This window comes from Dendrobates tinctorius, unplaced genomic scaffold (assembly GCF_039654945.1).
Source record: "Dendrobates tinctorius isolate UK_male_01 unplaced genomic scaffold, ASM3965494v1 ptg000019l, whole genome shotgun sequence".
Classification (NCBI taxonomy): domain Eukaryota; kingdom Metazoa; phylum Chordata; class Amphibia; order Anura; family Dendrobatidae; genus Dendrobates; species Dendrobates tinctorius.
The window spans coordinates 25,771,961-25,797,204 of NW_027361687.1; the positions used below are offsets into that span (position 1 = coordinate 25,771,961).

At 44.4% G+C, this 25,244-nt stretch overlaps 1 protein-coding gene across 2 annotated transcripts in view; it reads right to left on the reverse strand.

Annotated features, from left to right (window-relative positions):
- Positions 1-734: 734 nt before the first annotated feature.
- DISP2 (dispatched RND transporter family member 2) overlaps positions 735-25,244 on the reverse strand; it is a 136,320-nt gene continuing 111,810 nt past the window's right edge. For both annotated transcript variants that reach the window (XM_073566725.1, XM_073566724.1), the window contains exons 6-8: positions 9,131-9,255; positions 8,139-8,236; positions 735-7,592 (exon numbers count right to left, since the gene is read on the reverse strand). In XM_073566725.1, the coding sequence (XP_073422826.1) occupies positions 4,212-7,592; positions 8,139-8,236; positions 9,131-9,255 (3,604 nt within the window). In that variant the 3' untranslated portion in view covers positions 735-4,211. The remainder of the gene's footprint in view (positions 7,593-8,138; positions 8,237-9,130; positions 9,256-25,244) is intronic.

A 25,244-nucleotide genomic window follows, 5' to 3' on the forward strand; every position in this document is an offset into this window, starting at 1 on the left:
TAAAGATGGAGTTGTATGCTGTCAGAAGACCAGTTGTCCTTTTCAGGGATGAAGGCAGTAAAGATGAACAGGAAAAGTTAATACTTGCTTCTGGATAAGATACACTAAGTGCAACAGCATTTTTAGTGGGAACAGGACCTGAGAAGAGTTCCTTATGCTTATAGCAGACGAAGGGCTAATCAGCAGGTCTGAGCTAGGAACTAAATACAGATGATAGCAAAACATTTAATATGATTGGCATCTAGAGAACTGAATAGTATGACAAAACTTCGAAGAGAAACCTTTAATGACCTTAGATGAAGAAGTCACAGAAGTCTGCTGGGTTACTTGAAAAACTTGGCATGAACCACAGCAAAGGGTAGTGACTATAGTGTAAAGGAGCAAGACCTGGCCTTGGAGCTGAGACAGGTGATTGAATCCATGACTTTCTCGTGACCCTAAGTTGTTTCCTCTCTTTTCTGTCTGACTTTCATGAATGACTTGGCTCTTTCTTTGTCCACGATTTGCTGACCAGCCATTTACTGCTAGTCAGTGCAATGTGATCTAGTGATCCCTAGATGTGAAGATCAGATCACTTTATAGGAGTTAAAGGGTCAGTGCCAAGGATTCTTAAACACCAGCACCCAGTGTAACCAACCCTAGGGTGACTACAGTTACTCCTTCGCTTGCTGGTTAGTGTATCACACCATTACCTAAAACATTCATCCATTGACTTTCAATGACACAGGTAAGAGTTCATTCTGAAATAAATTATATTTATGGAACACATCACAGATTTCTATGAAATATGTTTAACATTACATATATAAGTAGGTACCATAAAAATGGAGAACACGTTTACAGAGACCCTATTGAAATGTACACATACATTTTTTTACTAATTTTACAAACTTTACATTATTTTATACTCTTACTCAACACATTTTCTCATCTTTTAAGCAATTTATCACAATATTCTCAATGTATAATTGTTCACATAAAGATTACAAAAGAAATAACTGAGGGACCTAACATGGAGTCCTATGGAAAAAGAGAAGTTTTGATATATACCATTGACACTTTTTTGCCACATTCTTTCATATTTATAGTTGTTTAACCTAAAATGACATATAAACATTTTTTCCTTTTTTTTTTATGTTGAACCACTCTCTTGTATATACTTTATCATGCCCCAGTTCTCTAGTTGGCTGTAGTTGATACTAGTAAAACAGTTTTAATGGATATAGCCTCACAAAGTAGGTCAAAACATATGTCCAAAAAAAGGTCTAAAAATACGTCCATAGCTCTGTGCTGATTAAAGATGTGTTTTTGTTACAGGCTCCAAATACAGTACCAGACCTTCTCATCCTATAATCATAGAATGAAAATTCTGTCTGCCAGTAGCTGCCACTAGGAGGAGCTCACTGTAGACAGATTTATGCATTGAACTTTATGAAAAAACTGTAGTCAACAGTCATATAGGTAAATATGTTATATCACCCTCTTTGGCTCTTCTAATTAGCTGAAAGGGGTAACTGGTTATAATTGCATATATTTGTTATTTATTAGGGAAAAATAAAGTGGTTTTCTGGTTTTGAAAAGCCCCTGTCCCTCTGATGCAGTTTATTTTTTTAAATGTGCTTAAACAAACTGTAGCCAGTGGAAAGAGGTTTTCCAAAACTACAAAACTCCTTTAATAAAGTCATGAAGGCACAATCCAAATAACTTTGAAGCCGGAAAATGCCACAGTTGGGATTCAGTATACAGGGCAGGTTTAATGCACCTGCCTTTTGCATATAATATTTATTTTGTCCAAATAGATTTGCAGATTAGCATAAAAGGTATATCAATACCAAGAACCAAGAAGGCGCCACCAGCAGGCACTGGGTGGTATCATTACTTTCTGTCATCTTAGAGCAGAACAGCCTCACACATATTGCTCTCCTACACTTTGCCCATCCCTAGTAACTGAGACAATGGCATAAAACAGGTCTTGTTTTCTCTTCACTTTTTCAGTAAACTTCATGGTACGGTGGAGAGGGTTAACAAGAATGGTGAGCTAACTGAGAACCAGCACCTTAACCATAAAAAAATTCTTTATTGTCTAAACATTAAAAAACAAATAAAGCAAGCCATGGGGAGGACACAAAACACTGACTCGTTTCGGACAGTAATGTCTCTTCTCGGGTATGCCTATGAGTAAGGTCCTTACTCATAGTTAACCTGAATAGGGACATTACTGTCCTAAATTTGTCAGGCATTTTGTGTCCCCTCATAGATATACCTGAGTAGGGACATTACTGTCCCAAATGCGTCAGGTGTTTTGTGTCCTCTCATTGGTATACCTGAGTAGGGACATTACTGTTCAAAATGTGTCAGGTATTTCTTATCCCCTCATAGATATACCTGAGTAAGGACATTACTGTTCATAATGCATCATGTATTTTGTATGCCCTTATAGGTATACCTAAATAGGGGCATTATTCGAAACGCGTCGGTGTTTTGCGTCTTCTCATAGATATACCTGAGTAGGGACATTACTGTTCGAAACACGATAGGTGTTTTGTGTCCCCTCATAGATATTCCTGAGTAGGGACATTACTATCCCAAATGCGTCAGGTGTTTTGTATCCCCGCATAGGTATACCTGAGTAGGGACATTAATGTCCGAAACGCGTCATATGTTTTGTGTCACTTCATAGGTATACCTGAGTAGGGACATTACTATCTCAAATGTGTTAAGTGTTTTGTGTCCCCTCATAGATATACCTGAGTAGGGACATTACTGTCCCAAATGCATCAGGTGTTTTGTGTCCCCTCATAGATATACCTGAGTACCGACATTACTGTCCGAATCGCATCAGCTGTTTCGTTTCCCCTCATGGATACACCTGAGTAGGAACATTACTGTCCGAAACACATCAGCTGTTTCGTGTTTTCCCCCAAGGCTTGTTTTATTTGTTTTTTAATGTTGATCCAATAAAGAATTGAATTTTTATAGTTCCGGTAGTGGATCCCAACTACCTCACCCTTTTTGCCAGATCCGTGGTCCTACTCATTGATCAATGAATGTAGGAATCTCTACATGTAAAACTGATGAATCCAGAACTTTAGTTGCAGTTGTTTCGACTCACTAAAATGTGCTGCCACCATAAACCTTAAATAGTTTTTGCATGTAAATTATTTTACCAATTTCAAAAAAATTCTAAGTGCAGGTGTATTTTTGACCCTTTTAATAATAGTATAAAGAACCCTCTGTGTGAATATAAGGCACATCCTAGGTCACCTAGATTTAGGAACCGGTAAACCTACTCAACTAACTTCATAAAAGAAGTAGTAAACTTTTTTCCTGCAACAGCAAGTCACAATGTCTTACTGGTATCAGTGGTGTTGTTGATAAAAATGCATGTTCGATATCTGTTAGCTGAACACTGATTCTTTGAGGATGTGCATGCCTGGATTGGAATACTTGGAGTACATGGTTATGACTTTTATGATCGCTCAACGCCTCGGCCACTGTTGCCATTCCATTGACAGACCTGGCCTCCCTGCTTTCCTCTTGCAGTCTGTTCGTGGGCACATGCAGAGTGCCATTCACTTACTAGTGTCGTCTCCCGTTGCTCAAATAATGACTCCTAAATTGCCAGCGTGTGCCAAAGTTTATGTTCCGTAATTAACCCAAGATAATTAAGGGACCCTTACCTCAGCAATACATTTCTATAAATTCTTGCCTGTGATAAGGTGTGCTTCTGAGTTGACGACCACTCCCATTATTGGCTTGGCTTGTATCCTGACCTCGTTACCTGTCTGTCACCAGCCCTGACCCTTTGACTATTGATTCGAGTGAACTTCATCAGTCTCATCTTGGCAATTGCCTGCATCAATGTGTAAATGTTTTAGCCTTGAGAATGTTTTTGTGTTTTTTTCTAAATTGCCTCTAAACTTTATAGTGTTCTTTTTTCCCTTCGATTTTGGGTAGTGGCCAACACTGTACACTCTATTCTTAGAATCTTGTTGCCAATAGCCCCATGGTCCAGTACAATAAATAGTTTATGTTATTTCTCTGTTTTTTTTTCATTTATGAATGTAAATGACCACAATATGACTAATTTAAGTAAAAATAATTTCAAAAAGAGCATGAGAAGAGATGGCCTTCTTGTAGCTCACATACGTGTCCTTTTTACTAGTACCCACCAGATGATGAACGTCCTTTCTATGAAGTATATGAACCTTTCAGCTAATACAGTCAGAACTATGCTCAGTAGTCCTTTTAATCCAGACATCTGGCATATCTGGCTTGCTGTTAGGTAGAACGACCGGAGGATGACTATCTTGGTTTGCCTGGATTTTCCATAAGATATTAGCCTGTTTTGAGGGTGTCGAGGAATCAAAGACGGTTTCTCTCAGAGCTAGTTTTAACGTTTCTCTCTTCCCATTCAAATGTCCCCTTTCACTGTGACAGGGGGAATCGGGGACTTCAAAAATATCGGGCGAGCAGCTTGTTGAGTCTGCCAGTTTAGAGCTCTGGTCAAAATCACTAAGACAAGTTTCATTCGAGTCAAGGGCATCAAAGGAGCTACCCATGGAACAGAGGCACCTGGAATATTCAAACATACGGGTATTCCTTTCCGGGGAATATTGCGCAGGACTGGTGGTTTTAGGGCTTTCCAAGTTACTAGATTGCTTGGTGGTATGTACATGGACATGATCCACCACAGATCCATTCCAAGTCTTGCTGTTCATCCTTTGATAAATGCACTGAGCACATGACTCGCCGGACCTTTCTGACTTATCTTCAAAGCTACTTTGCCTATAAGGAGAAGAGGTTTGCAAAGCAGAGCATTGATTAAAACCTTTTTCCCTAATTGTGTTAGCCTGGAAATCCTGAGTGTCTTCTTCTGACTGAGATACTATTCTGTGACACTTATTCTCCGATAGCTGCATATCCTCCGATAGAATTGATGGACGTTTGGAGAGCTTACTAGTTGTCGTACTGTTGTCAAAACTATCACTTAAGTTCCTGGCTAAGGGCTGAAGCTCGTATTGTTCATTTTCTATGTTTGATTCTTGAACTTTCCTATGCCTGCTCTGTTTTTCTTTCCCACCACAAGCAAAGGTGCCATTTAGCCTTGGGTCATTAGGACAATCCTTTAAGACGTTGGTAAAAGGCCACAGTATTTGTCCACAGTTCTTTTCTGGGCCAAAGAAGCAGCAAAGTGACTGAAAAAAAAAGGTGGCAAAGCCACAGCTAATGCATTTAATCATCATTATGAATATTCCCAATTTCCTGTATGCCAGCACCGTAGCCGGCAACATTATTACCCCAGCAGAAAACATGGTGGAGGCTCCCATTGCCGTTGCACAGCTCATTTGCTTCAAGGAGAATGCCACACGACTGAGGCGGTCAGAATGTGGACACAGATGATAGGAAATGCAATAATTGACTGTGAAGTCGACAGAGAGACCAACGGCAGCTGAAACAAACAGGGATTCTATGACATTTAATTGCCATTCCAAAAGAACTAAGAGACCAATGGTGACCAGAAATGAGCCGCCTATTGCAGCCACTGAGAATAAACTGAGTAAGACGTTCCATGTCGTCAGCAGAAGAACTACGAATGAAATTGCTACAGCAAAGCCTGTTATCATCATGATTTCAGTACTCAGCGTGTGCTGGAGGTTAAACAAAGAAAGGTTACTGGTAAACCACCCGTTCCGCAGCCCCTGAGGAGCATTCTTTAACTCGCTGATGAGCCACGTGTTTAATGTATTGAAGAATTTCTTGGTTTTGCTATAATTGAAGCTGTACTGATATGTCGTCTGAAACTCCAGAACCAAAGCGGATAGGTTACCATCCGCATCAAATCTGGGTCCAATATCACAGGTCTCAGGACCGCTGCCTCCCTGTTCTGTGACCATCATTTTTACGCAATGGAGAAGTAAATCACTTGAATAAGGAAAGGAAAATTGGTTACAGCACAGATTACGGTTTTGGTCACTCTGTGAGCACTGACGACTTTCCATCCATCGGTGGAAATCTTCCATGAAGCAAATGTTTGGCTTTTTATCCTGATCGGAGAAGTAAAAGCTTTGGTTTTTTACCTTTTGACAAAGATCCATAAGCCATCTTTGACTATCAGTACTTTGGATGCTAAAAGTAGTGTCCCTCATGAGAGTCCCATTCATGTCTGGATTAAGGTGGTCTCCATTACCCAAAGGCTTAACACCCCATATAAGTATAATTGGCATATGTTGACCTTCTCCATGTTCTTGACGTTCAAACATGAACTGGTGGCAGTATTCAGCGTCGTATCTCTCAAATGGATGGCTCAGCCGAAACACCTGAACTGAAGACACATCTGAAGATGGCAACTTTAATTTCGGGCTGGCACAAGCAATATATGCACCACCAGCTGCCAAGGCAGCAAACCAACAAATCCAGATGTACCGGAACTTTATCACTCCACATGGAAGGAGCTTCTCGAAAAGCAGTTTTGATGTTTCTGACAAGGTGCCGTGTACACTCCTAAGTTTTTGGTAAAAATTAAAAAAAATTCTTTTATGTCCATTACTGTTCCAGTAATCTTCAGATTTGTAAATGCAGTTAACACTGACATATCGCTCATAAATGACCATGGTGGCAGGCAACCATGTAATCATGAATGTCATGTTGATTAGTACAGATGTTCCCATGTAAATGGAAAAGCATCGAATTGAGGTAATGCTACTCATGTAACTGGCATAGAAAGCAGCTCCGGTCGTCAAACAAGATACTAACATAAGATATACAAAATGGTGCATAGTTTGTTTTACCCATTGTTGCATGCCGGCAGCTGCGTGTTGTATCTTGCTCAGATTCCAAAGGTCAAAAAAGACGAAAGTGTGATTAGCACAAATACTACTGAGCACAATAACTGCAATCAGGTTGACAAAGGGAAAGAAAGTCATTCTAAAAACCAGTTTGTACAAAAAGAAGGAAATCATCAGTGAGCCAACAACCGATGTCAGGACCATAAAAGTGATAAAAAAGGAATGTAGGTAAAAAGACATACTTAGAAAAACAGCCAATATTGCCAGGACGGGATACACAGTATCCATGACAAGGTAGTGTTGGAAAAGTTTTTGCTTTAGTCCCAAGTCCATTCCACTGATCGCGGTAAAATTATCAAAAAGTTCCCGAGACTCCAAATTGTCCACGTAAATGTCCATCATTGATGAACCTTTTTTGGCTGGTGAAAACAGCATGCTGTACTTCAGAGATGGGACCTGGTAATTTGTGGTTTGGGGGCTTAAAAAGTCCCTGTCAACAAGAAAATGGAGCAGCTGGTAAACTGCGCTGGATCGTGTGCACTTTTCAGGCACTTTGGCACACTGGGAATGTTTCTCCCTCTCTGTACGTGAACCTATGCAGGAAGGGGTGAGGGCTCCTCTGTGGTAATCTGGTGCACAGGAGCGCAGGAGGACCAAAGTGTGGGAAATGTCGCTCTGGGTGATTTCAAGGCAAGAGGAACGGTTGTACAATACGGATATGTAGTTTCCAAGGGACCAGCTAGGACAGCATTCTTTGTTCTCATTACGTTCACAGTGCTCCGAGAAAGTAGGATGTGAACGGATCTGCAGGAAAGAAAAACAGAACAAACATTGAGATCATACAATGAAAAATATATATATATATATATATATATATATATATATATATATATATCAATAAAAATCAAGGTCCCATCCCATACAGATGAATACATAGAGCCGTCCACGTGAAGCTCAGTGTTTCCTTTAAGATGAGCCACCTGGCGAAGGATAGGGGCTAGATGGCGACTTTGGCAAAGACACAATTCTGACTGCAAAGAATCCAAGTGATTCTGACTTTTTGCTCGTTGCTTGTGGTGGACTTTTCAGCTAGCCATCGGAACTAATTCATCTGCATAACTCTGCACTGTAGTTGGGGAATAAAGCAACCTATGTGGCTGGACTCGATGAGCACAGAATGTGTTTAAACCTGCAAAAAAGATATTCTGACTTTCTAGCACAGATTATCAAAGTAAAGACACAATACTTATCAGGTCTAAGAGATCTATTTAATATTGTATGCAGATTGTATTGTGAAGTCCGTTGACAGATCTGCTTGAAGGGCAAGGTGGTACATCGATTGCTACTGACCTTCTCTTTTTCAATACGGCACATGGATTGAATTGCTTGCAGGTTCCATAAACTTCCTGCCGTTTTGGACATGAATACCAGTTGTGAATAGCTCTTTGCTAGAAAAGAAACATTTCTATGAAATATTGTGTTTTAACTTACTGTATACTTTAAAGAAACTACTGTAATTGCTTAATTGGGCAGTGAATGATACCATATTTATAGGGTATTGGGGTGAGAGACTGCACTTGGAAAGAGGTGACACCCCATTACATAAGACTTGAAGTTTGAGCACAAACTTTTAAATAACTGTTATTCTAGTGATCTTCAGCAGAAGCACACTGTTCCCCAGCCTCTAGGCTTCATGCTTATGCTTTCTGGAGGGCAGAAGGCTGCAACATGATTGACAGTTTGGACCAGCAGCATCGTTACACTACTCACTCAAACAGTGCGCTTTCTAATGTTGCTATATGAGGCACCTTTGCTTCTGATTATAAGGGCACTGAGGTTAGACAGGATCAGGAGCTTAGAAGGTTCTCCAGAAATCCCAGTCAGTTTCATAGAGCGCTTAAAAGCTCTATTGGAACGAGTTTGTAAGCACTGCACATGTTTGGCCACCACAGCTAAATTGCAGAGGCAGTGACTGCTAGCCTTAGCCATGAGCCATAAACAATAACTTTTATTTAAGATCCCTGCATTCTTAAGAATAAAGATAAGCACTTTTACACATATGAGTAAAAGATCATTGGAATAACTCTGATAGTAGTGTTAATGAGTATGAGTCCAGATCCTGAAAATCCCACCTCAAGCCAAGGGGCAGAAGTGCCTAACTTATGCTTGCACAGTCAAGTGTATGGGCTCAATAGAATGTCTACGGGTTTGTGCAACACCGCTCGTTTGGGTGTTGGGTGGCTATAGGTTAAAAATCTATAATGCAGAAAATCAATTCATATTATTTTTGTGACCTATTATATTTGTGCCTCACATCTAATCAATATCTTATTGACACTTACATGGGGGTCCACAGAAAAAGCCATCCACACCGTCTTTCTGCTCCACCATTCTCCGATGACGAGTGTCACTTTTAGTTATTTGAAACAGCTTCTCATTTCTTCTGCTAAAATCAAGGCCATCCAAGCTGGCAAAAATACACAGAAGTAGACATTATACAGACATCATTTCTTTATAAATCAACAGTATCAGACTGTGTTCTCAGCATTTCCAAATAGTCAGACTTCTGTAATGGAGAAGACATATAATTATATTCAAAGTATGATGATCTGATCAGGCTCAGACTTGCTGTAGGAGAACAGGAGAATCCTCTGGTGGGCCCCTGTGCAGGAGCAGCTCACCACCCTCTTATATGAGCAGTACTTTTGGATGTGCGCATGCCCGGAAGAATTCACTCAGCCGGAAATGTAACCCTAAACTCTCTCTCTCCCAGTTTGTTTCAATCCGCCAACGGATCCGTTTTCCGCCATTTTAGCGGATTTCAACTGAGCTAAAAAATGGATGTTTGAAACAGGCCTAAGCTGGGTGGACGCAGAGAGGGTCTTTTATTTATTATGCACCTATGAATTCTGCTATTTGCTATTATGTATGAACCACCTACATTTATCTCCGTAACACCTACATTCATGAAGGGTATAAATTTATGAACACTCCAGGAAGCCCCTGAAGAGTGTTAGACGTTACATGCCTGTGTATTTCATTTGTTATGAGTAAAAAGAAGGTCGGCACTCGGTTTTGTGGGAGGTGCATGTAAGAGAATATCACAAAAGTAAAAAAAAAAAAAGAACTCTCATATGTTCTTTGCTTTTTATTGAATCCAGGAAATTTTTCCAAGAAATTTTTAGGGTCAAAGGAGATTATAAACAACGCAGAAATGCAAAAAAAAAAAATCATCCATTTAAATTGTGAATTCTCAAGAATTCTCAAGAATTATCTTCCCTCTGAGCTATTCAGCTCGCTGGACAGTTCCTTGCTAAATAAGATACTAGTAACTCCAACCTGAGTTCCTGATGTCTCAACCCAAAGTTCCTAATTGGCTCACCACCGTGTGATCTCCTGACTTCCTGACTGAGCACCCTACTTAAACCTGGCACTGCACTTCCTTCATTGCGAGATTATTGAGCTCCCAGCCTTTAGTCTAGCTTCTTCTCACCACCTGTTTATCCTCAAGATTCTACTGCTGCTCTGTGTACCGACCTCTGGCTATCCCTGACTACAATTCCTGCTTATCTTCCCAACTATACTGCTGCTCTGTGTACCGACCTCTGGCTATATTCTGACTACGTTACCTGCTTATCTTCCCAACTATACTGCTGCTCTGTGTACCGACCTCTGGCTATATTCTGACTACGTTACCTGCTTATCTTCCCAACTATACTGCTGCTCTGTGTACCGACCTCTGGCTATATTCTGACTACGTTACCTGCTTATCTTCCCAACTATACTGCTGCTCTGTGTACCGTCCTCTGGCTATATTCTGACTACGTTACCTGCTTATCTTCCCAACTATACTGCTGCTCTGTGTACCGACCTCTGGCTATATTCTGACTACGTTACCTGCTTATCTTCCCAACTATACTGCTGCTCTGTGTACCGACCTCTGGCTATATTCTGACTACGTTACCTGCTTATCTTCCCAACTATACTGCTGCTCTGTGTACCGACCTCTGGCTATATTCTGACTACGTTACCTGCTTATCTTCCCAACTATACTGCTGCTCTGTGTACCGTCCTCTGGCTATATTCTGACTACGTTACCTGCTTATCTTCCCAACTATACTGCTGCTCTGTGTACCGACCTCTGGCTATATTCTGACTACGTTACCTGCTTATCTTCCCAACTATACTGCTGCTCTGTGTACCGACCTCTGGCTATACTCTGACTACGTTACCTGCTTATCTTCCCAACTATACTGCTGCTCTGTGTACCGACCTCTGGCTATATTCTGACTACGTTACCTGCTTATCTTTCCAACTATACTGCTGCTCTGTGTACCGACCTCTGGCTATACTCTGACTACGTTACCTGCTTATCTTCCCAACTATACTGCTGCTCTGTGTACCGACCTCTGGCTATACTCTGACTACGTTACCTGCTTATCTTCCCAACTATACTGCTGCTCTGTGTACCGACCTCTGGCTATATTCTGACTACGTTACCTGCTTATCTTCCCAACTATACTGCTGCTCTGTGTACCGACCTCTGGCTATATTCTGACTACGTTACCTGCTTATCTTCCCAACTATACTGCTGCTCTGTGTACCGACCTCTGGCTATATTCTGACTACGTTACCTGCTTATCTTCCCAACTATACTGCTGCTCTGTGTACCGACCTCTGGCTATATTCTGACTACGTTACCTGCTTATCTTCCCAACTATACTGCTGCTCTGTGTACCGACCTCTGGGTATATTCTGACTACGTTACCTGCTTATCTTCCCAACTATACTGCTGCTCTGTGTACCGACCTCTGGCTATATTCTGACTACGTTACCCGCTTATCTTTCCAACTATACTGCTGCTCTGTGTACCGACCTCTGGCAATATTCTGACTACGTTACCTGCTTATCTTCCCAACTATACTGCTGCTCTGTGTACCGACCTCTGGCTATATTCTGACTACGTTACCCGCTTATCTTTCCAACTATACTGCTGCTCTGTGTACCGACCTCTGGCTATATCTTTAATACAATTCCCGCTTATCCTCAAAATCCTACTGCTGCTCTGAGTACCGATCTTTGGCTATATCCTGACTATGATTCCTGCTTATCCTTCCAAGTACACTGCTGCTCCGTGTCCTGACCTCTGGCTATGTCCTGACGATGGTACCTGATGATGCTGCCCCTAGTGATTGCAATATCACCACTCCATCTCTGGTCAGTCCTTAACACTTGTTCACATACAGTTACAGTGATCAATGGGAAAAAGATGCCAAGGAAAAACACAAAAGACTGTTTGTATAAGGAAACTCAGATAAGACCTGTTCAGAAAGTATGGCAGCTCTGTTTGATGTCACAAACATCAGATTGCCTGACAAAGGCAGATGCTGAAACGCGCATCAGGGTATACGCATCCCTGTGATAGTCACTTCTGTCCTCCATACAGGTCTTTTAGATATGATTTTGCATTATACCATTATATGAGTTTTTAACATAGTCTTACGATAGTTCTATATGAACAAATGTTATTCGTCTGGTATACTCAGCGGCATCTATGTGTTACATAGGCACCTATGCACTTGCACCTTACTATCCTTATAGGTTGGCCAAAAATATATTCCTATTTGTTACATACTAGTCAGTAGTAATATAACATTTTTTGGCTATTACATTGTCCGTTTGGCATCTAGGCATAAAAGGACTTTACTTGTAGTTATGCACTTTATCAATCCCATATCATACTTGTAAATATTTGTAAATACTTTAATCTTACTATAACTGCTCTCCACCTCTCTCGCTCTCTCTATTTATATATATATATATATATATATATATATATATATATATATATATATATACTACTCAAAAAAATAAAGGGAACACTGATTGTGATTCAATTTCTCCTGCTGATGTGCCAGTGGACTAAACAGGAATAAACAACAGGTAGAAATGATAGGATGGTCACTAACATCCTTGTGTCTGCTCAGTAAGATTGTCTAGTGCTCCCTTTATTTTTTTGAGCAATGTGTATATATATATATCTAATATATAAAGCTCAAGTGTGTGTATGTATGTATGTATGTGTGTATGTCCGGGATTGGCATCCGCACAGTCGCAGCTACAGCCTCAAAATTTGGCACAGTCACTCGTCTGGACCCCGAGAGCATCATAGGCTATGTTGTGAGGCGAAATTTTAACCCCGCACGTTCCAATTCACCAAACAATTTTGCCCCTATCTACATAATGGGGGAAAAAGTGTGTGTGTGTCAAGCCCTGCCCCTCATTATGATGTCATAATGGTTGCCATGGCGACGCTGATGTCATCATAGGTTGCAAGCCCCGCCGCTCATTATGATGTAATAATGGTTTACTATGGGCATTGGATTATGGGATGGAGGATATGTATGATGGGTATATGGGCACGGGACTATGGGATGGAGGATGTGTGATGGGTATATGGGCACTGGACTATCGGATGGAGGATATGTATGACGGGTATATGGGCATGGGACTATAAGATGAAGAATGTGTGATGGGTATATGGGCACTCGACTATGGGATGGAGGATATGTATGATGGGTATATGGGCACGGGACTATGGGATGGCGGATATGTATGATGGGTATATGGGCACGGGACTATGGGATGGAGGATATGTATGATGGGTATATGGGCATGGGACTATGAGATGAAGGATGTGTGATGGGTATATGGGCACTCGACTATGGGATGGTGAATATGTATGATGGGTATATGGGCATGGGACTATGGGATGGAGGATGTGTGATGGGTATATGGGCATGGGTGTTGTGAGTTCATTTTCCGGTCCACCAGTTGTGAGTTCTCCTTCCAGGCTCTCTCTGGTAGTAACTGGAGGTAGTGAGGCTGATTTAATCAGTAGAGATCTGCCACCTGATAATGAGGATGACGATTGGACCTCAGGAATCTCAGACTGGATTTAAGACAGCCGACGCCCTAGTCTGGTGCTGGTGATTCCTTCTGGCTTGTCAGGTCTTGATTTTCAGCGCTGTTCCAGTCATCTAAAGCTAAGTTTTTCTGCTAATGTTCACACTTGATTTTGTTGGTCTATTCAGTTTTTTGTGTGGTCAGCCAGCCCCGGCTGGGGCTGCGCTAAATTTCCACTCTTATTTATCTGTATTTGCCAATTTGCTTTTCGTCCCTTATTAGATTGGCCTCTTTTTGCTCTGTCTCAGAATATTTCAGAGTGCTGATATAGTGGGAGAAGTCTAGTGACTTCAGGGTTAATTTTGCTATCAGAAGTGTTGGACTTTATTTTTGTAGTGTTTTTTGCAGATTGCAGACAGTGTCTTTCCTTTCCTATCCTTTCTAGTTAGTTCGGGCCCCATCGTTTGCTCAGCCTATTTTCCTGTCTGTGTTTGTGCTTTCATCTTGTTTCACCGTCAATACTTGTGTGGAGGCTGTCTTTCCTTTGGGATCTGCTCTGGGGCAGTTAGTTTTCCCCTTTTCTTGCTTCAGGCTTATTTAGTCCTCCGGCTGTGACGAAGCATCTAGGACCATTGTAGGTACGCTCCACGGCTGCTGCTAGTTGTGTGGTTAGGATCAGGGATCTGCAATCTGCATAGTTACCAACCTCTCTGGTTTTCTGTGACTTAGCTTGCTCTGTTATTTTTCTCCTCGGTGACCCATTCATAACAGAATCACCAGCCATACTGCAGATTCTAGGGTACTCAAAAAGCAGGAAATAGTTGTTAACGAAAGAAAAAAAAAGTGTCAGATTTTTTTTTTCTTCCTCTTTTTATTCTGGGGCCGTAGGAGGATTTTTTTTTTTTTCCTAATGGAGATTAAGTAATTGTCTGATCGTGTGGAGCAACTTGCTGCTGAAGTACAGGGAATTTCCACCTACCTCATTCAGTCACATGCTGCTGAACCTAAGATCCCTACTCCTGATGTGTTTTCTGGGGATCGGTCTAAATTTCTGAATTTTAAGAATTGTAAATTATTTCTTGCCTTGAAGCCTAACTCATCGGGGAGCTCTACGCAGCAGGTTAAAATTGTCATCTCCTTGCTGCACGGCGATCCCCAGGATTGGGCTTTTTCTCTGACACCTGAAAATCCTGTTCTGACTAATGTGGATGCATTTTTTCAAGCCTTGGGGTTGTTGTATGATGAACCTAATGCTGTTGATCAAGCTGAGAGAACCCTGTTGGCATTAAACCAGGGTCAGGATTCTGCAGAGTTATACTGTCAAAAATTCCGAAAGTGGGCTGTCCTTACTACATGGAATGATTGTGCATTGGCAGCTCTCTTTCGGAAGGGTTTATCAGAGACCGTAAAAGATGTTATGGTGGGATTTCCTGTTCCCTCTGGTCTGGATGATTCTATGTCATTAGCCACTCAAGTTGATCAGTGTTTACGTGAAAGTAAGACTACACGGGAGGCGCTGCCACCTTTTGAACAAACGTCTGAACTTATGCAATGTGATGGGGTTTTGTCTAGGGCGCAACGTCAGGAGTTTAGAAGGCGTAATAAGCTGTGTTTTTTCTGTGGAGACGCCTCTCATACTATTTCTGTCTGCCCTAAAGGAGAAACGTTTTGCACACACATTCACTGTGGGTAGTGTACAACCTAAGTTCCTTTTGGCAATTACTCTGATCTGCTCCTTATCCAAGTTTTCTACTAAGGCTTTCGTGGATTCAGGAGCAGCGTTGAATCTTATGGATCTGGACTTTGCTGAACGTTGTGGTTTTTCCATGACGCCTCTGCAGACGCCTATTCCTTTGAGGGGTTTTGATGCTACTCCTTTGGCGGAGAATAGACCTCAGTTTTGGACCCAGGTGATAATGCGAGTTGCCCCAGACCACCAAGAAAATTGTAAATTTTTGGTGCTGCATAATTTGCATAATACTATTGTTCTGGGTTTTCCCTGGTTGCAAACTCATAATCCAGTTTTGGATTGGAAGTCTGGGTCTGTGGTGAGTTGGGGTTGTCAGTGTGTTCTTAGGGACGCTCCTGTTTTCTCCACCTCTCCTCAGTCTCATGATATTCCTGATTATCTAGCCGATTTTTCTGATGTATTTAGTGAGAGTAAGTCTGCGTCTTTGCCTCCTCATAGGAGTTATGACTGTGCAATTGAGTTGATGCCTGGGTGTAAATTTCCCAAGGGTCGGCTTTTCAACTTATCAGTACCCGAGCATGATGCTATGCGGTCCTATATTAAGGATTCGTTGGAGAAGTGTCATATTAGACCATCCTCGTCACCTTTAGGTGCTGGGTTTTTTTTTGTGGCCAAGAAAGATGGTTCATTAAGACCGTGTATTGATTATCGTTCCCTTAACAAGATGACTGTTAAATATCAGTACCCGTTACCTCTGATGTCTGATTTATTCTCCAGAGTTAAGAGTGCCTGCTGGTTTACTAAGCTTGACCTCAGGGGGGCATATAATCTTATTCGCATCAAGCACGGGGATGAAAGGAAGACGGCGTTTAATACTCCGGAGGGACATTTTGAGTACCTGGTGATGCCTTTTGGGCTCACTAATGCCCCTTCTGTCTTCCAGTCCTTTATGAATGATATTTTCCATGACTTTGTGGATAAGTTTTTGATCATCTATCTGGATGATATTTTGATCTTTTCTAGTGATTGGGATTCTCATGTGGAACACGTCCGGACTGTGTTCCGGATTTTGAGGGAGAATTCCCTGTTTGTTAAGGGATCGACATGCCTCTTTGGTGTACAGAGGATTTCATTTTTGGGATTTATCTTGTCTCCATCGACTATTGAAATGGACCCGGCCAAGGTACAGGCCATTTTTGATTGGGTTCAGCCTACTTCTTTGAAGGCCCTCCAGAAGTTTTTGGGTTTTGCCAATTTCTATCGTAAATTTATTGGTAATTTTTCTGGTATTGTCAAACCACTGACTGATCTGACCAAGAAGGGCGCTGATGTGCTGAATTGGTCTCCTGAGGCTGTCTCAGCATTTCAGGAGCTTAAGCGGAGATTTACTTCAGCTCCAGTTTTACGGCAACCTGATGTCTCACTTCCATTTCAGGTGTAGATGCTTCTGAGATTGGTGCAGGAGTTGTTTTGTCCCAAAAAGACCCTGTGACTTCTAAGATGAATCCCTGTGCCTTCTTTTCTCGAAAGTTCTCCCCATCTGAACGCAACTATGACGTGGGGAATCGGGAATTGTTGGCCATGAAATGGGCATTTGAGGAGTGGAGACATTGGTTGGAGGGAGCTAGACATCAAGTTGTGGTCCACACCGATCGCAAAAATTTGATTTATCTGGAGTCGGCCAAACGCTTGAATCCTAGGCAGGCTAGATAGGCCTTGTTTTTCACGAGTTTTAATTTTGTGGTCTCTTTTCTTCCGGGCACTAAGAATGTTAAGGCAGACGCCCTTTCTAGGAGTTTCTTTGCCGATTCTCTTAATGTGACCGAGCCTACTACTATCCTAGGTGAGGGGGTAGTTCTTTCTGCCATTTCGCCCGATTTGAGACGCGCCCTGGAGGAATTTCAGTAGGATAAACCTGAGCGTTGCCCTATGGGAAAATTGTATGTTCCTGACCAGTGGAGAAAGAGTGATGTCTGAAATTCATTGCTCCGCATTGGCTGGTCCTCCAGGTATTTTTGGTACCAGAGATTTGGTGAGTCGGTCTTTTTGGTGGCCTGCCTTATCTCGTGACGTTAGGAGTTTTGTACAGTCCTGTGGGACTTGTTCTCAGTCTAAACCCTGTTCTCATTCAAGTGGGTTGCTGATGCCCCTGCCTGTGCCCAAGAGGCCATGGACCCATATCTCAATGGATTTTATTTCTGATCTTCCTGTCTCTCAGAGAATGACTGCTATCTGGGTGATTTGTGATAGATTTTCGAAGATGGTCCATCTTGTACCACTCCCAAAATTGCCATCTTCCGCTGAGTTGGTGCCCTTGTTTTTACAACAGGTGGTTTGGTTACATGGGATTCCTGAGAACATTATGTCCGACAGAGGAGTCCAGTTTGCTTCCAGATTCTGGAAAGCCTTTTGTTCCAATCTGGGAATTCAGTTATCCTTCTCCTCCGCGTTTCATCCCCAGACCAATGGACAGACTGACAGACCAAACCAGACCTTGGAGTCTTACTTAAGATGTTTTATATCTGCTGATCAGGATGATTGGGTCTCATTTTTGCCCTTGGCCGAATTCGCACTGAACAATAGAGCTAGTTCTGCCACTTTGATGTCACCCTTTTTCTGTAATTTTGGGTTTCATCCTCGATTCTCTTCAGGGCAAGTGGAATCTTCGTCTTGCCCAGGTGTGGACACTGTGGTTGAGAGAATACAGCAGATATGGGACCAAGTGGTGGATAAGTTGTCACTCTCTCAGGTAAAGGCCCAGCGATTTTCCAACCGGCATAGGACCATTGGTCCCCGGTTTAAAGTGGGTGATATGGTTTGGTTGTCGTCTAAGAATATTCCTATGAAGGTTGCATCTCCAAAATTTAAGCCAAGATTTATTGGACCTTATAAGATTTTGTAGATTCTTAATCCTGTTTCTTTTCGATTGGCTCTTCCAGTTATGTTCAAGATCCATAATGTATTTCACAGATCTCTGTTGAAGAGGTTTGTTGAGCCAGTGGTTCCTATGGCAGCACCTCCTGACCCTGTGTTGGTTGAAGGCAATATGGAATATGAGGTAGAGAAAATTTTGGATTCTCGTTTGGTTAGACGGAGACTCCAGTATTTGGTAAAATGGAAGGGTTTTGGCCAGGAGGATAATTCTTGGGTCTCTGCCTCTGATATTCATGCCAATAGATTGGTTTGTGCTTTTCACCGGGCCCATCCTGATTGGCCTGGTGGCGTGGATGAGGGTTCGGTGACCCCTCCTCAAGGGGGGGGGGGTACTGTTGTGAGTTCATTTTCCGGTCCACCAGTTGTGAGTTCTCCTTCCAGGCTCTCTCTGGTAGTAACTGGAGGTAGTGAGGCTGATTTAATCAGTAGAGATCTGCCACCTGATAATGAGGATGACGATTGGATCTCAGGAATCTCAGACTGGATTTAAGACAGCCGACGCCCTAGTCAGGTGCTGGTGATTCCTTCTGGCTTGTCAGGTCTTGATTTTCAGCGCTGTTCCAGTCATCTAAAGCTAAGTTTTTCTGCTAATGTTCACACTTGATTTTGTTGGTCTATTCAGTTTTTTGTGTGGTCAGCCAGCCCCGGCTGGGGCTGCGCTAAATTTCCACTCTTATTTATCTGTATTTGCCAATTTGCTTTTTGCCCCTTATTAGATTGGCCTCTTTTTGCTCTGTCTCAGAATATTTCAGAGTGCTGATATAGTGGGAGAAGTCTAGTGACTTCAGGGTTAATTTTGCTATCAGAAGTGTTGGACTTTATTTTTGTAGGGTTTTTGAAGATTGCAGACAGTGTCTTTCCTTTTCTATCCTTTCTAGTTAGTTCGGGCCCCATCGTTTGCTCAGCCTATTTTCCTGCCTGTGTTTGTGCTTTCATCTTGTTTCACCGTCAATACTTGTGTGGGGGCTGTCTTTCCTTTGGGGTCTGCTCTGGGGCAGTTAGTTTTCCCCTTTTCATGCTTCAGGCTTAGTTAGTCCTCCGGCTGTGACGAAGCGTCTAGGATCATCGTAGGTACGCTCCACAGCTGCTGCTAGTTTTGTGGTTAGGATCAGGGATCTGCAATCTGCATAGTTGCCAACCTCTCTGGTTTTCTGTGACTTAGCTTGTTCTGTTTTTTTTCTCCTCGGTGACCCATTCATAACACATGGGACTATGGGATGGAGTATGTGTGATGGGTATATGGGCACTCGACTATGGGATAGAGGATATGTATGATGGGTATATGGGCACGGGCCTATGGGATCGTGGATATGTATGATGGGTATATGTGCAAGGGACTATGGGATGGAGGATAATTATAATTTGCTATAACTAACCACAGTTAGTTACTATGCCCGGGCAGCGCCGGGCTCTTCAGCTAATATATATATATATATACACTCACTGGCCACTTTATTAGGTACACCTGTCCAACTGTGTGTTAAGACTTAATTTCTAATCTGCCAATCACATGGCGGCAACTCAGTGCATTTAGGCATGTAGACATGGTCAAGACAATCTCCTGCAGTTCAAACCGAGCATCAGTATGGGGAAGAAAGGTGATTTGAGTGCCTTTGAACGTGGCATGATTGTTGGTGCCAGAAGGGCTGGTCTGAGTATTTCAGAAACTGCTGATCTCCTGGGATTTTCACGCACAACCATCTCTAGGGTTTACAGAGAATGGTCCGAAAAAGAAAAAAAATCCAGTGAGCGGCAGTTCTGTGGCCGGAAATGCCTTGTTGATGCCAGAGGTCAGAGGAGAATGGGCAGACTGGTTCGAGCTGATAGAAAGGCAACAGTGACTCAAATTGCCACCCGTTACAACCAAGGTAGGCAGAAGAGCATCTCTGAACGCACAGTGCGTCGAACTTTGAGGCAGATGGGCTACAGCAGCAGAAGACCACACCGGGTACCACTCCTCTCAGCTAAGAACAGGAAACTGAGGCTACAATTTGCACAAGCTCATCGAAATTGGACAGTAGAAGATTGGAAAAACGTTGCCTGGTCTGATGAGTCTCGATTTCTGCTGCGACATTCGGATGGTAGGGTCAGAATTTGGCGTAAACAACATGAAAGCATGGATCCATCCTGCCTTGTATCAACGGTTCAGGCTGGTGGTGGTGGTGTCATGGTGTGGGGAATTTTTTCTTGGCACTCTTTGGGCCCCTTGGTACCAATTGAGCATCGTTGCAACGCCACAGCCTACCTGAGTATTGTTGCTGACCATGTCCATCCCTTTATGACCACAATGTACCCAACATCTGATGGCTACTTTCAGCAGGATAATGCGCCATGTCATAAAGCTCGAATCATCTCAGATTGGTTTCTTGAACATGACAATGAGTTCACTGTACTCAAATGGCCTCCTCAGTCACCAGATCTCAATCCAATAGAGCATCTTTGGGATGTGGTGGAACGGGAGATTCGCATCAGGGATGTGCAGCCGACAAATCTGCGCCAACTGTGTGATGCCATCATGTCAATATGGTCCAAAATCTCTGAGGAATGCTTCCAGCACCTTGTTGAATCTCTGCCACGAAGAATTGAGGCAGTTCTGAAGGCAAAAGGGGGTCCAACCCGTTACTAGCATGGTGTACCTAATAAAGTGGCCAGTGAGTGTATATATATATATATATATAAACAAAAAGGAAATCCAGCAAGAACTCGGCAAACCAGGGTTGGAGTAAAATGATGCTTTTCTTTATTCCTTCAGCAAGGTTAAAAAGACGGCCCACAAGGATCAGGAACCAGAGTGCATGGCAGAAATAAACGCAAATGGGACTACACGTTTCGGCGACCTAATCCGCCTTCTTCACGGTCCAAACCTAATCAAACCGTGAAGAAGGCGGATTAGGTCGCCGAAACGCGTAGTCCCATTTGCGTTTATTTCTGCCAAGCATCATTTTACTCCAACCCTGGTTTGCAGAGTTCTTGCTGGATTTCCTTTTTGTTCTCCTATTGAAGGATTTACTCCTAATTCAGTCCATGCAGGTACTTGATTACCAGGTGGGAAAGACCCATGAGTCTCATTGCTGCAGCTGGACACTGACACACATACTTAAATATATATATATATATATATATATATATATATATATATATATATATATATGTTAAGGACGGCGTAACGCACTAAATATAAAATAACGTAAAATGCGTTCGTCGCCCGGGGTCCACCGTATAGAAGATGTTAACACTGCTGCTAGATAAATGGTGGACATACAATATGGCGGTATGACGCACGCGGGTTAAACGTCACCCGGGTGCGCAGAGCGAGCTCTGTTAATTCACACCAATGTGTTAAACACAAAAGGCTGAGCCTGTTAATGCCACAGGTCTCAGAGAAGTGCACGCACGGTATCTGGTCAAGGAGCTGAACCCTAGGCAGAGGGTCAGCCGCCGTCTAGACCTACCGTGCGTGCGGCGTCGCTGCTGCGGACGCCAAGGGGAGCTGCAGACTGCAGTGCGGCAACAGACACTGCTACTAATCGACAATGCCCGGTAGCAGGTGCACTGTCGGACGCTAGCACTGTTGATGATGCTAACATCTTAATGAGTTATTTGCAGGTTCATGCATCCATCATCATTCACACAGTAGCAACTAGAGACTAACACCTTTTAAAGCCAGGACCTTCCGGAAGCGTCCAGATCCCTGAGATGGACCAATCAGATCTGGAGAAGGACCTGGACATGTGGCTCCCGATCTCCAGTGGCAGATTGTCTCGTGAGCATGCTCAGTAGAGCTACGGAGGGACTTAGCCTCTGGAGTGATTTGCTGCTGAGCAGCCTGCATTGCCATTGCTGACCCAAAGGTGGCAGCAATAGCCAACCCCACAGAGCAGGTCTGGGCAGAGCGTCTGGGAAGCCGGGATTGCTGAGCAATGTCCTCTATTGTCAAAAGATAATGGGAGACCGCAGAATGTAAGGCTCTGGATTCCTGTTGAACCGCTGCAGGAACCCGATGCCTAACATTACCCCCCCCCAGGGCCCCCTCCCTCCTGAGCCTTCCAATCCACCAAATGAAGTTTTTTGCCACGTACCACCATGTGTCCCTCAGAGGCATAGGCCTCAGGCTCGTCCGAAGACAAGTCTGATGTCCCGGCAGATGACTTGGAAAACCGGGACATCTGAACAGGTTTGAGAGGGGTTACGTAGAAGGCGTCAGGGACGGCTAAGTCGCCAGGAGCAGGAGTTGGAGCGGGCCGCCGATGTGTGTCGGCGGGCTTCATCACTCTCACTTTAGAGGATAGAGTGACATGCGGGGTGCGACCCTCTATTGCCCGGTCAGCCACCGGCAAGGGATTCAGTAAGCCAGCCGGCCTCAGTTTAGAGGAGCTGCTCCGAGCACAAGAGGCGCATGCCTGAATGTATTTTTTAGTGTCCCGAGCCCTGTGCGGCCACCAATATGACCTTGCCAGGAGTTCTGTGGTCTGCTTGTAGCCAAAGTGACCATCCACCCTGGACGCGTGTGCCCACGCGAGAACCTTGGACCGCAGGTGAGGTGGGAAAAAGGTCTTGCCTGGTGGCACTGACTCGAGGACGACTGGAGCCACGGTCTTCAGATTCCCAGTAGGGGGCGCGGAAAGATTCGCAGGCACCTCCACAGAGGCTACCTGGACGCTGCTCCCCATGCACCTTCCCACACAGTCCTTGCTCCATCCCAATATTTTCCCCGAGGACCACTCTATATGAGGGGAATGGCAACGGAGCCATGGAACCCCGAGGAGCACCTGATCGATGCCCTCTGGCATAATGAACAGGGACAGTGTCTCCTGATGAGATGGTGGAATTGAGAGCCTAAGGGATGCTGTTTGGTTGGTAATCTGGGATGACAAGGTCGACCCGTTTACCACCCTGATGGGCACTGGGTGAGGAAGTGGTACCAACGGGATAGTGTGCTGTTGGGCGAAGGATGAGGACATAAAGTTCCCTTCTGCCCCAGAATCCACTGTGACCTGTACCTCCCAGGAGGAATCACCGCTATCTAACGTCCCTTGGAGGGCCGGTTTGGGGGAGAAAGTCTCCATAGCGAATAGACCCCCACCAATTACCAGTGGACGAATTTGTTTTTTCGGCCGCTGCGAACACCTGTTAGCCAGGTGACCAGACTGTCAACACTGGTAACCGCGTGTGGAGCGTTGTGCTGGACGCGTCTTGAGACCGGCGCGGGACACCTCCATGGGCTCTGGAGGTAAACTCTCTGGCTCGAGAGGTTCTAGAGGTTCAAAGAGGTTGGGAGCCAAGCTAACCTTCCGAATGGATTGAGCACGCTCAAGCCCGCGCTCCGAAAAATGGAGATCGATGCGGGTGGAAATAGCAATCAGCTCTTCCAGGCTTACGGGAACCTCCCTGGTAGATAGAGCATCCTTAACATGCTCCTCCAAACCTCTCCAGAACACAGAGATGAGGGTTGTATTAGGCCTTTCCAGCTCGGAAGCCAGTGTCCGGAAACGGACGGCGTAATGGCTGACCGAGAGGGAGCCCTGTGTTAAAGCTAATAGCTGGAGAGAGGTGTCGTGAGTGACCCGTGGTCCCAAAAAGACCTGTTTTAGAGAGGTTAGAAACTGAGCGGCGCTCAGAACCACGGGGTCACCACGCTCCCACTCCAATGCCCTGCCCGACAGAAGGGAAACGATAAACCCCACCTTAGCCCGCTCTGTAGGGAATCGTGCGGCCAGTAACTCAAACTGGATAGAGCACTGGCTCGCGAAACCCCTGCAGGAGGCGCTGTCACCAGAAAATTTATCGGGCAACGGAAGGCAGGAAACTGTCGGCGCAGGCATGGACACACGCGAGACAGCCTCTGCGACTGCCTGCGCAGCAGCCTCAGTAACCTTCGTAGCTGAGGCAGAACTGTCGAGAGTCGCCAACCTGTCCTCCAGCTGCCGAATGTACTGCAATAGCTGCTGCTGCTGGTCTGCCATTACTAGCCAGACCCTGGCGCTAGTATAATGTTCGGGACGGTCGAATGCACTAAATATAAAATAGCGTAAAGTGCGTTCGTCGCCCGGGTTCCACCGTGCAGAAGATGTTAACACTGCTGCTAGATAATGGACAAACAATATGGCGGTATGACGCATGTGGGTTAAACGTCACCCAGGTGCGCTGAGCGAGCTCTGTTAATTCACAGAGACGCCAATGTGTTAAACACAAAGGGCTGAGCGTGTTAACGCCACAGGTCTCAGACAAGTGCACGCACGGTATCTGGTCACAGGAGCTGAACCCTAGGCAGACGGTCAGCGTCCGTCTAGACCTACCGTGCGTGCGGCTTCGCTACTGCGGACACCAAGGGGAGCTGCAGACTGCAGCGCGGCAACAGACACTGCCGCTATTCGACAATGCCCGGTAGCAGGTGCACTAGCGGAGCTGCGGGGGGCTTTAACGAAATGCCGGCGGAGCCCCCCACGCATCACAGAGCCCCGCTGCAGCCACACTACAGAGCCCTGACACCACCGCACCACAGAGCACAGGGAGGCTCCATTGGGACCTTCACCACGGGACTGCCGCAACAAGATTTGTAAGTATATTGGGACCAGAGCACAGCCACCCCACAGAGCACAGCCACCCCACGGACACAGCCACCCCACAGAGCACAGCCACCCCACAGAGCACAGCCATCCCACAGAGCACAGCCACCCCACAGAGCACAGCCACCCCACAGAGCACAGCCTCCCCACAGAGCACAGCCTCCCCACGGACACAGCCACCCCACAGAGCACAGCCACCCTACGGACACAGCCACCCCACGGAGCACAGCCAGCCCACAGAGCACCCCTGCAACACAGAGCTCCACCACCACACCAGCATAGACTACCGAACGACCCCTGTGACCACTCCTCTACCTGTGCTGATCCCTTCGCTGATAAGCTGAATTTGGACTGTAAGAC